At 52.6% G+C, this 15,182-nt stretch overlaps 4 protein-coding genes across 4 annotated transcripts; 3 read left to right on the forward strand and 1 right to left on the reverse strand.

Annotated features, from left to right (window-relative positions):
* Window positions 1–2,696: 2,696 nt before the first annotated feature.
* AFUA_6G08540 (Zn(II)2Cys6 transcription factor domain-containing protein) lies at window positions 2,697–3,460 on the forward strand (the record flags this gene model as incomplete). The annotated part of the gene is made up of 2 exons (XM_745650.1): window positions 2,697–2,843; window positions 2,990–3,460. The coding sequence occupies 2 exons, from the start codon at window positions 2,697–2,699 to the stop codon at window positions 3,458–3,460; spliced, it is 618 nt and encodes a 205-aa protein (XP_750743.1).
* A 1,606-nt stretch (window positions 3,461–5,066) lies between these two features.
* Window positions 5,067–7,574, forward strand: AFUA_6G08550 (Zn(II)2Cys6 transcription factor; the record flags this gene model as incomplete). Its single annotated transcript, XM_745651.2, has 3 exons — window positions 5,067–6,001; window positions 6,054–6,488; window positions 6,551–7,574. The coding sequence occupies 3 exons, from the start codon at window positions 5,067–5,069 to the stop codon at window positions 7,572–7,574; spliced, it is 2,394 nt and encodes a 797-aa protein (XP_750744.2).
* Window positions 7,575–8,043: 469 nt separating this feature from the next.
* On the forward strand, window positions 8,044–11,421 carry AFUA_6G08560 (putative NRPS-like enzyme; the record flags this gene model as incomplete). The annotated part of the gene is made up of 3 exons (XM_745652.2): window positions 8,044–9,211; window positions 9,262–10,261; window positions 10,312–11,421. The coding sequence occupies exons 1-3, from the start codon at window positions 8,193–8,195 to the stop codon at window positions 11,419–11,421; spliced, it is 3,129 nt and encodes a 1,042-aa protein (XP_750745.1). The 5' UTR covers window positions 8,044–8,192.
* Window positions 11,422–11,588: 167 nt separating this feature from the next.
* Window positions 11,589–15,181, reverse strand: AFUA_6G08570 (putative DNA damage repair protein Mus42; the record flags this gene model as incomplete). The annotated part of the gene is made up of 2 exons (XM_745653.2): window positions 15,052–15,181; window positions 11,589–14,998 (listed from the first exon to the last, which is right to left on the reverse strand). The coding sequence occupies exons 1-2, from the start codon at window positions 15,104–15,106 to the stop codon at window positions 11,589–11,591; spliced, it is 3,465 nt and encodes a 1,154-aa protein (XP_750746.1). The 5' UTR covers window positions 15,107–15,181.
* Between the last annotated feature and the right edge of the window lies 1 nt (window position 15,182).

Genomic DNA, 15,182 nt, shown 5'->3' on the forward strand with positions numbered 1-15,182 from the left:
ATTAACCAGACTTAGCAGTGCGGAGTGCACCGATGATTCACTCCCTCGCCTCTACCGGCAGCTGTCGCCGCGAGCGAACAAAACCACGTTGTCAATTCCATCATTGGACGGTAGTGCCTATCATTCGGCATCCGTTGGAAAGAAGGGGTTTTTGCCACAGCCGCAGGTCCTCAGGGACGGTCGCTTCGATCGCGGGATACCTTCTGTATTCCACACAGTACTTTAATTGAGCGATACGGCCTCCCTAGTCTTGTAAATAATTAATGTACACCGATTAGCCATGGGCCGGCAAGCCGCCAACCAGATATGGAAAAAGCCTCCTATGAGGTTGGCTTACCACCGTTCCACACATCGGCGAACTCAACTCGGTCGTTGAAACTCCATGTCGCTTAGAGGTCACACAATTCAACACTGTACGGAGAAGACACCTCTTTAAGGTTGTTGGCGGTTGTTGATCACTCTTTCCGGCACCAGCCTAAGAGGAGATGGAAATGCCAGAATTACAGTGAGGTTAACAACACTTTCTCACGACCACAGCCTATTTTTCTGACATGGAGATTTATCGGTCCACGTGTCCAGGGAACGTAAGTGATTGGATTTGGAATTTCTGCGTGCCTGGCTGGTACAGACTTTCTGAGTGGAATGCTGTAGAATTGCTGAATTGCTGATGAGACAGGCTGGCAACGTAGGTGGCTCTTTCTTTACTCTGTAAACCCCCAATCTCGGCAGCCAAAGGCTAGAAGGCGGGGGAAAGGTAGAAGAAGCGGTACGTCGTCCGTATGGCCAGCGCCCACATTTCACGTGAACAACATGCAGTTACCTTTCAGAAAGACAAAGAAAACGCAAAAGGTGAACGACGTCAACGGTCAGCATCAACCAGCCATAACCTCAGCATTGCGCATTCGACTGATCTAGTCTCAGTACAGAGATGCCTTGATCCTTGGTTGCCTACCATGGTTGGTTATTGTGATATGCGTTGGGGATTTGCGGTGCGTCTTCAAATCCCGAAGGGGATTGGATAAGTTTGTGTAAGGGATTGCGTACAGGAGCACTGCATATCTAGGTAATCGTGGATCCATCATGCAACCGAAGCAGAACCCCCTTTTCTGATCAAGATACGTATACTAGCCCTCGCGTATGGCGCGGCTCGCAATAATTGTTGTTATTGTTTCTTTTCGACCCAAGGAAGACGACGCCCCAGTCAACTGAAACCATCCGCCTTGCGATCCTACAGAATGTCCCTTTGGCACCCTATCATATCGAACGGATTTTTTTTCCGAGAAGGGGAAAGTGATCAAACTATTGCAGAAAATTGACTCCCACAAGGTGTCTCAACATCAATAGTGCGATATTTGGTGCTCCAACCAGAGTAGACGACCCGAAGTGGAATGCAGAAAGTGACCCCTTGGACATCATCTAGCTTCGACATTCCTCAAAGACACGTAGCCGAAGAGAGATTCCTGGCTTTCGAACATTGCACGCAGCTGATTCAAGCAAAATAGCCGCGCATGAGTCATGACTAGGATGAGGCAAGGAGGAGGAGAGGAAGAGGGAGAGAATGGATGTGCAAATATACGGAGTCTTCAACTCTGCGTTCAGGGCCCTGGCGCTCGGGTTGATTTTATGACGATTGCTCAATAGCCCTAACTCGAGGGTACCTGTCTGCCTATCAGAGTCTGACACCCGACCTGATCCTCGATGCTCCGCTTTAGAGCAATTTCTGGGGACACTGATCATTGGCTCAGCCACGCTGCAGGCTCCATCGGCGCTTTTCAAGCATTCTCATTGATGGATCAGCTTCCTTAGATCTGGGGCTAATCCTTTAAACCCGCATCGCTCTAAGAGCAGCACTACATCGACCTTGACAACTGTCTCCAGATTCACTTGCCTTTCTCTCCAGCCTGAAATTTATGGGTCTACCCAGAAGGCGCTTAGGCACGCTTGCTTATAGGGCCCTTCCGCTTATCGGTTGGCATCGTCCAATCCTTGTTTCCTCTGGGTCTTGGGGTTTACACTATCTCTCTGCCAATTTTTTTGCCATTTCTAAGCTCTAAAACTCCAGAATAAAGGTTGACCAACCCTCCTGAAAGAGTTGGAAAACCGGGAGGACCCTCGGAAGTGGGAACGGCCCGTGGAAGAGGCAAAAGTATCGAAGCTCACAAATTCCGTTCGAAAAGCTTCATCTTTCTTTCTGTATTCTTCTTTTCCACCTTCCTTCAGTCTTCCTCGTTTTCGACCGTTTTCAATTCTAATTTCCTTGTGAAACATTGCTGATGATCCTCAGTTCCGGAAACTGATCAGTGTTGACGGCGCACTCCATTCTCACATTTGGGACCAGATTATCCTGCACTTCTGCCCACTTACCCACTTACCAACTCATCTGGATGCGTATCCGCACCACTGGACTAACCGAGTTAATTATTTGGGTGTCGATCTCTACCTGCTGAGACCGAGAACCACTGGCCCAGTTTGCCTCAGGCACGCTCCAGGTAACTTCCCTTTCTTCAAATGCTCGTCCGATAAAGAGAGCATGTATGTCCGTTTCGGCCCTTGAGTTTTGGTTCACCCCTCAGAGAAGGAGTATGTTTAGAAGAAAACTCATCGTCCGGAGTCCAGTCTGGTCTTTCCTCCCTTAGCTCGCCTCATCCGGTTCCTTGGTTTTTTGTTCATATTCTTGTTCCTCGTCTCATCAGACCATGTCTCATCAAGCGCCTCCTAGGCCTTTTCGCCCTATCGCCCCAAGGACTGCGTTAGATACGCCACCAGCGGGACCTGTCGCTGAGGAGTGTAAGGTACGGAGAGCATCAACAGCTTGCAGAGAGTGCCAACGACGTCGGACCAAGGTACCTTTCCCTTTCGAAGCACGTGGCTCTCTTTCGCAAATATCCTGGTGTGAATGAATGCGCAGCATCTTGCCTCTGCCTGTCTTTTATGCCATTTTTTCTAAATACACCATTCTGACATGCTGCTTTCTCTACTCGTTTTAAAGTGCAGTGCAAACTCGACCGGTGCCCCATGTTCCGAATGCGCCCTCCACGGCCGAGATTGCATCGTCGACGAGTATGCCGACAAACGTCGTAAGGTTGCGCGAGATCGCATCCAGGAGGAGTTGGCGTACTATCGCGAATTTGTGCAGCAGCTGCTGGCAGCCATTCGGCACGGCAATCGTACAGACGTCGACGTCATTATCAATGTCATCCGGTCGGGAGCCTCTCTCGAGAAGATACACTTGATCGTCGCCCAATCACTGAGTCATACCAACGAGGCCGATGGCCTTGAGATCAGGGTCTGCGATCCGAACAAGGAGCCGGATGGCATATCTGGGAACTCGTCTCCCGATGCGAAAGAGCCGGATGGCGTATCTGCGGAAGCGTCTCCCGTTGTCAACGAGCCAAATGGTGGGCCTCTGGAATCGTCCCCCGATGCTGGGCTGAGTGCGATCCTGAATAATGATTCATGATCTGGAACTCAGTTCTGTAGGCCGTTCGCAACGATGGTCTCAGTGTCTGCACGTGCCATCGCTTGTAGCATTGTTCTCACTGCCGTGCCAATGCTTTGCAAATTAGTGTTCTTTCTTGGAGCTAATCCTAGGCCATGATCTTGTTCAGCACAAGGAGAGGGTGACTCCATGGCAATTAGCCTTTGAACCATCACTTGACATGCCTCTCGCCTCAAGTCGGAACAGAATTAGGTACCGTACGGGTTCAAACTGCGAACACCTGGCTTCCTCGGCTGTCTTCGTTCTTGTCTTTACTTTCTTTTGCTACCTTTCCTGCCCCTCAATCCAATCATCATTTATCATATTACCTGGTCGATTCAGTACTTCGTCTCTTTCCCACCGGCGTCTGTTCCCCAGCGACTGGGAGCAGTGAGAACGTGTCTGTCCTTTCACAGACGCCATCGGCTGTGGTGTTACAGCCGCAAGGAATGCATGCTGATCAACCCTTAAATTTGATCCAACACCGAAAGTCAGCATCTACTGCCGCGATAGGAGTGTTTCGGTTTATCGAAGGTCGACAGCGCACAGGTGCCTGCTGGTTTTGCCTCAATGAGCCGAGCATGTTCGAACGGTCCTGCCATGTTGTCCGCGTGCTCCAAACACCATTCTAGCATCTGATCGATCGCCGTCATCAACGATTTGGCATCGTCGGGACGCGGCAGCTGCATTCATCGCCTAGCAGTCTCTCAGGTCCTATCAGGGGCCTCTCACCCATCCCGGAGAACGTTGATTCACGGTCTTTCTTTTTCATTTCTGGCGTACAACAGTTGTTTGGCGCCATTCTGATGACCGATATATACAAACCGGATTGGCATTGCTCGCTCCAGAACAGCCCAGGAATCTTTTCTCTGGTTCTCATCTACGTGGTCGAACATTTTAGCATGGTCGAGCCCGCTTCGCTGTCGTAGTTTCCATTGTGCTTGACTCATTGTCGTTTAGTCAGTGCAGTTCTATATCTAATTAGCCTAATTCACAGACTGGAACTTTGCTGTGGACTTGATTTTCCACCATCGATCTGTAAACTCTTCCTTCGCGACTTTGAAGCTGTAGTTGCAGGAGACTTCGGCGTCGACCGAGGAGCACGTGACGGGGTGGTCGACTAGGAGACCTGATCTTGAGCAGCCGGCATTGAGGTATTCAGCGCAACTCGATATCCCGCATTTAATTACAACCCAATGTCACCAGCTCCCGTTTTTTCTTTTTTTAACTGGCATGGGGGATTTTTCACGGCCCTCGCCACTGGCAGCGGTGGAGTACCGTCATCCTCTCAAGTCACCAACCCCGCACGTCTCCAAACTTTGACCAAGGCACTAAGACTAAGAAAGAGACGATGACTGGGACTTCTGTTGCTGAGCCCGGATGAGCCCGGCACTCCTCCGAGCTCGCTCGGAAATTTCTCCATATCAGCATCATTCATCCCCGTTTCACGTCGGTCTGCCTTCTGATGCTTGTACGAGGGCAGCGGAAAAAAGGAAAAGAAAAGACAGTAGGACAGGAAATCTCCGCTGCCTTGTTTCGTGCCTAGAAAACCGACTTGTGCCGAGTCCCTGTCTCACTTTCCGGACCAATGAGGGCTTCTCTAATGGACGGGGTACATACGCACCTCTCACCCGGAAACGGCACCGTCGTCGGAATGAGCACAGATGGGGCGTACCTTGCTGGCCGGAAGCGAAAGGCATCTGACTCGTCGTCGCCAGCAACCAAGGGCCCTGTGCAACGCCAGAAGATTACACGAGCATGCGATTACTGCAAGGAGAAGAAGACGCGGTGTACGGGGACACTGCCGTGTATGAGATGCACCCGCCTTGCGCTACGCTGCGAATACAATGCTGCGTACTCGCGAGGCTTACCCCCGGCTCCGTTACCGGCGCCGCCGTCGTCGTCATTGCTGGTGAACTATGCGGATGAGGACCATGCGCGGGGAGATACTCGTACTGCGCGGAGGTCCGTCTCTCAGCGATCGTCGAGAGAGTCGCCCAGGACTGGCGTGGGTTTGCGATCGCAGCATGGCAGAGCTGGTTCGGAGGCGTCACTGCGTGATTCGCCGGAGCCGGTTGTCACGGACTTTGAGGGTAACTATCTCGGGCCGGCGTCTGGAGTGTCGTTCTTGAAACGCGTCTGGAGTCGCCTTCATCAGGATGAGTCGTCGGCTATCCCTGGCGAACTGCAAGATGAAAATGTCTCCAGGAATACGTCCGTTTTCAAGTTCGGGGATAAGCCTTATTCGAACTACCAGGAGGCTGGCTTTACGTTACCATCTTTCGAGAAAGCTCGGGAGCTGGTGGGCATTTACTTTGACTTTTCGATAGTGACTTACCGTTTCTTGCATAGAGGAAGCGTGGAGGAATGGCTCAAGCAGGTTTATGCAGACAATATCTGTTTTGCGAATCCGCCTACCGGCGTTATGGTAGCCCGGACTGCCATCATCCTTATGATCTTCGCAGTAAGTACTCTATATGAGGAACAGAGGCCTGGCGACCCAGGAGAATTTCGCAATGAAAGGTGAGCCTCTACGGACTCACTTCCTTGTCTACAAATACTCAGAAACTACCAGCGAACGATGGTATGCAGCGTCCAGATGGGTCTCTTCTATGGAATCCGGACCCCCGCGGTTGGAGAGTGTCCAAGCACGATTAGGTCAATGTCTCTACTTACTCTCATCATCGCGGGCCAATGAATGCTGGTATACCTTCGGCACGGCTCTCCAGCTGGTGACGGCTCTCGGATTGCATCGAAAATGGCCGGCGAAAATGTCCAAGCATGGCAACTCGTACTTGGAGCAACAACTCCGCAAACGGATTTTTTGGAGCGCCTATACGCTGGACAAATACCTCAGCGTCATGTTTGGGAGACCACGGTTGCTGCATGATGAGGATACCGACCAAGAACTTCCGGACGAAATCAATGACGAGGATATATCAGAGGAAGATCCGCGGCGCCGGACCGGTTCACCAGATTCCATGATGATTGCGTCCGTGCTTCATTACAGGTTTGTCAATCGATTTTACGCTATCTCTTCATGCAACTGAAGCTAAGCCTTCAACTTGGCAGGCTTGGCCGTATACTCGGTGAAATCTCTCGGCAGCTTTACACTATCAACCCTCATACTCGAAATTCTCCTCTTGAGACCGCTGCTCGCCTCGCCTCGGACCTCGAGAAATGGAAACAGACTGCACCACCATTGTTCAACAGTGTCCGAGCGACGAGCCTGATCCCGCCCCTTTGCAGGCAGAGTCAGGTTTTGCAGCTTGCATATTCGCACGCTATGATCCATGCGACCCGATCGTTTCTGTTGAATGATTTCACGGACCTCAGTCGTCGACCATCGGTTCCACATCCGATGGTTTCGAGCCACGTGCGCAAATGCATAGACGCCGCGGGAGACGTGATGAAATTGGTGGATGGCCTGGCCAAGCAAGGAGTCTTGATCCAGTCATTCTGGTTTACGCACTACGTGTGCTTTTGCGCCATAATTGTCGTCTACATCCACACCATTCAACAACATCGACTCGCTTCGAATCCGGACACCGCCTCCCCTAGGAGTGTAGAAGACAGCGGCTACCTCCATTCACTCTTCAGTCTTGCAGAGACTTGCCAGCAACATCTGGCGGAGGCTACCCGTAAGAATTGCCCTAGTCGTCGCTATAGTATTATCCTGGAGGAGTTGAGAAGGGAAGTACATCGGCAGATTGGAACACCTATTCAACCCGACAGTCCGGAAAACTCCCATGAAAATCTACGCAGCAATCACGCAGGAGGCAAAGAGACTCTCATGGTGGGCCAAGGGCAAGCAAATCCGGTGCATGTTGAGCAAACGGCCCCTATGTTCACCAACGCAACGGTCCATCAGCCCGCACCTAACGGTATCCAATCGCCGAATTTCCTGGAAGGGCCCGTTGGAAATGCTGAGGACTTTGGTATTCTTGATAATCTTGAGGGCTCGATCTGGTGGGCTCAGCTCGATTCCTGGGTAAGTAGATCTGATGTGCTCCAGCTGCTGCAGTTTCCAGGGAAATGCTTACTGGTCTCTATCCAGGCGTTCTCAATCAGTGATCCTTCTACGACACTTTTCTAAGCTCCTTGTTCTGAACCATCCTGTGATCGTCCACTTGTTACGCGATTCCTTGCCTGCTGGTTATGTAAAGCGACGATACATGACATTGGTTAATGAGATTATGGTACTAATGATGAACCTTTGTGTGCTTCCTATTTCATGGGAATACTTCTTAATGCATTCGTCTCCTTATCTGTGGATTAGTAGACCGAAAGAGACCTATTCCCGAGGCAATAGTAGTCGAGGTTGCTGGTCTACTGATGATAGTGAGCGGGCAGTAACTACGTATGTACCCTCTAGTCCTGTATCAAACAAACTACTCGGTCGAATAAAGCAAGTGATAGACAGGCAAGTCTTTTCCAATCAATGATGCATGGATTTACTGAGAACTGGCAATGCCTCGCTCATCTCCGCTCGGATATATATCCGAGCGGGGCGCCAGCATTTCCGCGCTGCCACAACAAACAGATCTGAATGCAGGCCTGTAACTGTCGGATTCTGAGGATCATCGGCAAATACCGTAAGTGACTATCAAGTCAAGATGGGTTTAAATATGCTTTCTTCCCTTGTCTTATTCCGAGTTGTTCGAAAAGGCAAACTGCACATTCTGTTGGGCCTCTCGTTCAACATCTATCAACCATGCTGTCCTCACCAATTGTTCCAACAGCGCTTCCTGAAGGGCATGCTTCAGGAAACAGAGTTCGACCTGAAGTATCCAACAGAGAGCCCTTGACAGTCGACGAGCTTGTCCGGCATCGCGCATCCTTACCTACCTCGCAGCAACCACTGATATCATACCCGCGGACTGGCCTCGACTATGTGGACTACCCGTTGCGACAACTCGATGTCTTCGCTTTTCGAGTCGCCAAAGCAATTGCTGCTCTGGCACCCCCGCGGGTGACTTCATCAGAAAAGCCAGCCGTCGTTGCGCTGCTGGGACCGTCGGACCTCAACTACCTGGTCATGCTTCTGGCCTTGACGAAGCTCGGCCATGCAGGTTTGCTTCTCTCGACGAGGATATCCGTCGAGGCGTCTGTCTCTCTGCTGGAGAAGACACATGCGAAGCATATTTTCATCCACAGCTCTTTCAGGGAGACCGCCGCGGAGATCAAGCGGCGGATTCCGAATCTACTGGTGGATGAGATACCGACGCAGGAACACTATGATTATCCGATCACAGAAGATGTCGATACGAACCTCGTGCCGCACTTGGATTCTGAGGCCGAGTCGAAGCATGTCGCGTGGATCATCCACTCGAGCGGCTCGACGGGGCTCCCCAAGCCGATTTTCCAGACCCAGAGCGCGGTCATCAAGAACTACGCGGGCAACATGAACATGACCGGGTTCATCACGCTGCCTTTGTACCATAATCATGGACTAAGCTGTCTATTCCGCGCAGTGCACTCATGCAAGTCGTTGCGTCTGTACAATGCGGAGTTGCCGCTCACAAAGCAGTACCTGTTGGACATCATGCGGTCCCACGAGTTTGAGATCTTCTATGGAGTTCCGTATGCCCTGAAACTGCTCGCCGAGTCGAGCGAAGGTATTGCTGTTCTGGCCAAGTTGAAAGCAGTCATGTTTGGGGGTTCTGCTTGTCCCGATTCGCTGGGAGATCTCCTTGTTGAGAATGGAGTCAACCTGATCAGTCACTATGGAACGTAGGTATTTTTCCTAGGCGCACCTTGAGGCGGCTCTGACGGATGTACAGAACGGAAACGGGCCAGTTGATGACCTCTTTTCGACCACCAGAAGACAAAGGATGGGACTGGGTGCGGCCCTCGGAGCAGGTCAAGAAGTATCTGGTGTTCGAGGAGCGTTCTCCGGGGATTTATGAGCTGATCGTCCTCGACGGCTGGCCTTCAAAGGTTCTGTCTAACCGACCAGATGGTTCTTATGCTACAAAGGATCTCTTCCTCAAGCATCCCACTATGGAAGCATACAAGTACTACGCTCGACTGGACGACACGATTGTCCTCGTCAATGGCGAAAAAGTCAATCCGCTGGACATGGAGGGTCGAGTCAGGCAGCATGATGCCGTCTCCGAAGCCGTTGTCTTTGGAGCTGGAAAGGCTTGTATCGGACTGTTGGTTATTCGTGCGCCTGGCACCGAGGTTATATCGGACGAGGAACTCAATGAAGCCATCTGGCCCGCCGTTACACGGGCGAACCAGACAATGCCTGCATTTGGCCAGCTTTCAAAGAGCATGGTTCGAATACTCCCGGCCGACACGCAATACCCTCGGACGGACAAGGGAACGGTCATCAGGCAGGCTTTCTATCGGACCTTTAGCAAGTTGATTGAGGAGGCCTACGAGGCAGAGAATGCGTCGACGGGGGCATTGACCCTTTCAGAAGCCGAGCTGAAAGACTTTCTCAGAGAGCAACTCCATCGCTTGTTACCACTGAAGAATGGCCATGTAGTGACTGACGACGCAGACTTCTTTACCCTCGGGATGGACTCCCTGCAGGCTACACAGTTGCGATCTGTTCTTCTGAAGACTCTAGACACTAAAGGGCAGAAGTTGGGATTGAACGTCGCGTTTGAGCACCCTACAATCAATGCATTGGCGCGCTATCTGAATGGCCTTGGTTCTGGGGTCTCGGACGGCCCCGTGCCTGTCGAGGAGCAGATGAGCGCCCTCATCTCAAAATACAGTCAGTTCGAACCGCACAGGCCTATCCCTAATGGGCTGAAGGGCAGATATGTTGTAAGTTTGTCATTCTCGTCCATATCTGTCATATAATTGACACTTTCCAGGTTGTCACGGGCGCCACTGGATCCCTTGGAAGCCATGTCGCCGCGAAAGTCTCCACCCTCGACGACGTCCAAAAGGTGTACTGCCTTGTGCGCGCCAGTTCAACAATCGAGGCATACGACCGCCTGCTCAAATCGCTGCGAGCCCGAAATGTCTACGCCACCATGTCCGACACTGCCCGCAGCAAGCTCGTCGCTCTCCCCTCCGATCTCTCGCAACCTACTCTAGGGCTCGACTCACCAACATACTACACCCTGACCTCAGAACTCACTGACATCATCCACTGCGCCTGGTCTGTCAACTTCAACATGCAGCTAAGCAGCTTCGAAAAAGACAGCATTGCCGGTCTCAAGCACCTCATCGACTTCTGCCTCAAAGCCCAGCGCCCCACCCCCGCAACCTTCAACTTCTGCTCCTCCGCCAGCACCGTCTTCAACACAGCCGGTCCTGACATCCCCGAAGCCCTCCCCAAGGACGTCAAATTCGCCCAGGACATGGGCTACGCACAGTCCAAGCTAGTCGGCGAACACATCTGCATCCACGCCGCGCAGCAGACCGGTATCCGTGCCCGCGTCCTGCGCATCGGCCAGGTCATCGGCGACCAGGCCCACGGCATCTGGAACTCCACAGAGGCCATCCCCCTCATGCTGCAGTGCGCAAAGACCATCGGCGCCCTCCCCGCCCTCGATGAGTCCCCGCTCTGGCTCCCTGTCGATACAGTGGCAGGTACCGTCGTCGACATCTCCCTCTGCGACTTTCCGGCCGTACCGCCCGAACACGAACAGGTCTTCAACGTCGTCAGCCCGCATCCCTTCCACTGGACCCGGGATCTGCTGCCGTATCTGCGCGCCGCGGGCCTCGAGTTCGACGTGCTGGAGCAGCGTGCCTGGGTGGCGCGGCTGAGGCAGTCGAACCCTGACCCTGCCGTTAACCCTCCTATCAAGCTGGTAGAGTTCTTTGCAAGCAAGTATGATACGGACGCGCCGCGGCGGGGGAAGAATTGGCATACGGGGAAGACGAGGGAGGTATCGCGCACGTTGGCGGAGTCGAAGCCGTTGAGTCAGGAGCTCGTGAGCAAGATTGTGGAGTATTTCTGCAAGGAGTGTTGGTGAGGAGCTAGTTTTCGTTTCCATAGATATATCTAGTTTGATCCAGCGTCGCGTATCTCTTGAAATTGACCGGTCGTCTTATTCGATTGAAGTATATCCCACTAGAATAGATACTCTCTATACTGACTGGATCGTAAAACTGATATATACACATGCGGAAGCATGCACAGTTAAGAAAACTCAACGGGTGGTAAGCCTCTCTCCTCAACACCGTCGCTAACCCCCTTCTGCAGAGATCGAATGGCCGCCTCCCAAGTAATCGTACCATGAGAACTGCCCGACTGACACTCACCTCCTCGTGTCGCATTTGCATCCTCGACAAGCCACATCAGCCAGGTAACAACCGACACGGCTTTGTCGATATCCTTTTCGTCGACGACGACACTTTTCAGGTACCGAGCGAGCGTCTCAACGTCTTCGTTGAATGGGCCTTCGTCTGCAAAGGTTGCATGCCATGCGCCGACCTCGTCTCGGAGATCGGTTAGGGCTGTCAGTTTCTTGGAGGTGAATGTCGGTCGTTCCGGGAGTGGCGGAAGACGGAGGCGCTTCTCCTGTGCTGCGGGCGTAGAGGTGGATGGAGCGACCTTTCGAGGAGCAGGCAGTTGCAAGCCTGAGCGTTGGAGCTTACGTGCTCGTTTCTGCTCTTCGAGGACTTCGCGGCGGATGTCTTCCGGTAAGGCTGCGAGGAAGTCGGCGGAGATTTCCGGGTCCGGGGAGGGAGAGGGCTGCCGTGATGATGCTTGCTCCTCCGTATTGACGGGGGTTAGCGTCGATCTTGCGATAATAAAATTGGACTGCGTAAGGGTCATATTGCCCGTGCCTTTGGTGCTGGGTCTGCCCCGTCGTTTTTTTGTGGGGGTTGATGACTTCTTTATTCCGAGACTGCCAGACGACGCTGGACGAGAGCTGGGAACAGTGGAAACAGCCGGTTGAGGTTCTGGAGTGCTTGACGTTCGGCCATAGTAGCCCAAAATCTCGGCACGAACATCTTCCGGCAAAGCGGCCAGAGTGTCGGGGTCCAGCTGCGACTGAGGAGGGAGTGCCGTGGCTGTGGACGTTTGTGTCCTACGTGCGGCCGGGCAAGGCGAGGTCGAGCGAGACGCTTGTCGCCCTTTGCCCTGCGACATCAACTTCGACCGGATATCACTAGGGAGTTCAGCAATAACCTTGGGGTCGGCCTGCGACGGCATGATGAATTGAGTTCCAGAGATGTTCAGAGGTTTGTACGAATCGTCATTCAAAGTCGGGCCATGGCTGACGGCTGCAGCGTCGGCTTTGCGTGGGCTGTCCAAGTCATCAGGATCCCGGACCTGTTCATGACTTTTCCTCGCTGGGGACGCCTTGAATTTGAGCTGCTGCTGGCTACCTTCAGGCTTGTTGGTAGCCCCTAACTTGAGAGGCTCAAGCTTCGTCATTTGGACGCCCAACCCTCTTAAATCACCAGGTGTTATTCCGAAGCTGCGAAGCATGGAGATTGCCTCTTTTGCAAGGACCTCCGGCGCGTTGGTCGCTATGCCCAGTACGACGCTCCTGTTGAAAACATCGCATTTCCCATGCCCCAGGTGCTTGACAGGCTCCAATGGCGCATCTGCAGCTCTTCGCATCACCTTCAAGGTCAACTGTTTGCCTTTGACCAGGTTATCCGAAAGTCTGCGGTGTAACTCCTCGCACAAAGATTTCACAAAGTCCTCCGCCTGGGTCTGGTTCACAAAGCGAATCCCCCAGTTGACTTCAGCTGAGACCGACTTCCTGAGAACTTCATTGCCGACTTCCGTTCGATCGATACCACGAGCATATTCCCAGATTTTGAGACCGGTCTTGGGTCCAAGGTGGTTAATCAGTTTCTCACGAGAGACGCCTCTGACATCCTTCACGAGTTTGACACCAAGCTCCTCCAGCTTCGCGCCAAGACTATATCCGACACCGGGTAGATCCTGCACCGTGAGGTCTCCAATCAAGTCCAATACGCTGTCCGGCTTTAGTTGGAACTGGCCAGCGGGTTTTGCCTTTCGTAGCGCAACTTTAGCTTGCAGAATATTTCCGCCAATGCCAACAGACACATCACAGCCAGTCGCCGCTTTCACGGACTCTCGCAGATTCTGGGCGATCTCGTCTGCTTTGGCCTGTTCGCGGTAGATAGACCCTTCTGATATCCCTCGCCCGTCCGAACCTCCGGCCTCGAGACATTGCAGTGTGATATCAACAAGGGCTTCGTCAATGCTTACGCTCTGGACAACACCATCGACCGCGAGGACAGCACTGTAAAATTTCTTGCTCGCTTCTTCGTACGCAGGAAAATCGTACGGTAAGACCTTCAGCTCCGGACAGGCTTGTAGAGCACCTTTCATCCACATCCCGTTCCTGATGCCCCGGGCGCGCGCAGGATAGTTGCAGCTGGCAATTTCAGAGCCAGAACCAGTACCGTGTGCAATGGCGACTGGTTGGCCTTTGAGCTCTGGGTGCTTCAGCATCGATACAGCCGCGAAGAAGGAATCGAAGTCCACATGTAAAACATAGCGTCTTGCTCCTGGAGCAGGCTTTTTGCGACCTGCTTGAGAGTGGGATTTTTCCTTTGCAGCAGCTTGAAGCTGAGCCTTGAGCTCTGCTTTCCACGTTGATAGGTGATGCAAGCGAGATTCCCGGTAGAACTGCTGAAGGAATTCCGGGTTCACCACACTTGAATTGCGCATCCTGGGATCCGCCAAGAGCTGCGCATTATACTCCTCTGGAGTCATTTCCGTTTTAATAGGTACGGATTCTCCAGCGAGCGGCGGATGTTGGTCTGTTACGATGACTGGAGATTGTGTTGGCATTCTACGACCTACGTCAGCTGCTGCGGTATCTTCAGCATCTAAATGTTTGGGTGAGTCGCTTTGTTCAGACTTTGGTACGCCAGGTATGTTCCCAGCCGGGTCAGAAGAGGCAAAGCTAGGGAAATCCCCATAGTCGGATTCCGTGGCCGTTTTCGTAGCTTCGTCGGCCGCAGAAGCCTGTGCAATCTGTTCAGGAACCTCAGGAGGTTCTGTCACGGAAGGGGCCTCTTCGGCGAGCATTCCCAAGCCTTTTAGTCGAGATGTGTACCAACTGAAATCTGACTGGTCTCTGTAGCCGGACTGCTGTACATTCGCCTGGCTTAGAAGTCGGCCGTTGTCAAAATTGAGAACCTTCTGAGCATGGCCCTCATCTACCACCCTGAATGCGTCCCACGGGAGCAAGCGTCCGGCCTTGATGCTTTCGACCACCCATGCCGGCTTGACGATACGATATCTCTTGAATTCTTCACGCTTCTTGAGGGTGAGAGAGCTGGCAATGATATGGGTTGCGGCGGTCTTGCCGTCCAAATATTGAAGGAAACCACCGCCATGGCTTACTATAAGACGATGGAGGTCCTGTAAAGATGGCTGAGTGTAGCCATTGACGTGCGCAACAACGCCGCGGAATATGGGCGGCCGATCCGGAGAGGAGGAGCGTATTTCAGCGTCCAGATTCTGCAGCTTGATCTTCTTGCGGCGCATATAGTCGCCGAAGCCGCCGAAGTTCGAGGCTTCATATTCTTCGCCTTCTTCATTGTCAAACTGATCTAGATATCGGAAGTTAGTAGAGAAAGTAATGCTTCAAAGCAGTAGTACGCACGATTTTCAATGCTCTTACGCACAGCACTAGAGTTCGCATCAAGAATAGAGCCCATGATGGGCTAGGAGGAGGAGCATCGTCAGATACCACTTCCTCAAAGGTATCAGCTAGTGGCACAAGAAAGACAACGT

Source organism: Aspergillus fumigatus, chromosome 6 (assembly GCF_000002655.1).
Source record: "Aspergillus fumigatus Af293 chromosome 6, whole genome shotgun sequence".
In the NCBI taxonomy this organism is placed as follows: Eukaryota; Fungi; Ascomycota; class Eurotiomycetes; order Eurotiales; family Aspergillaceae; genus Aspergillus; species Aspergillus fumigatus.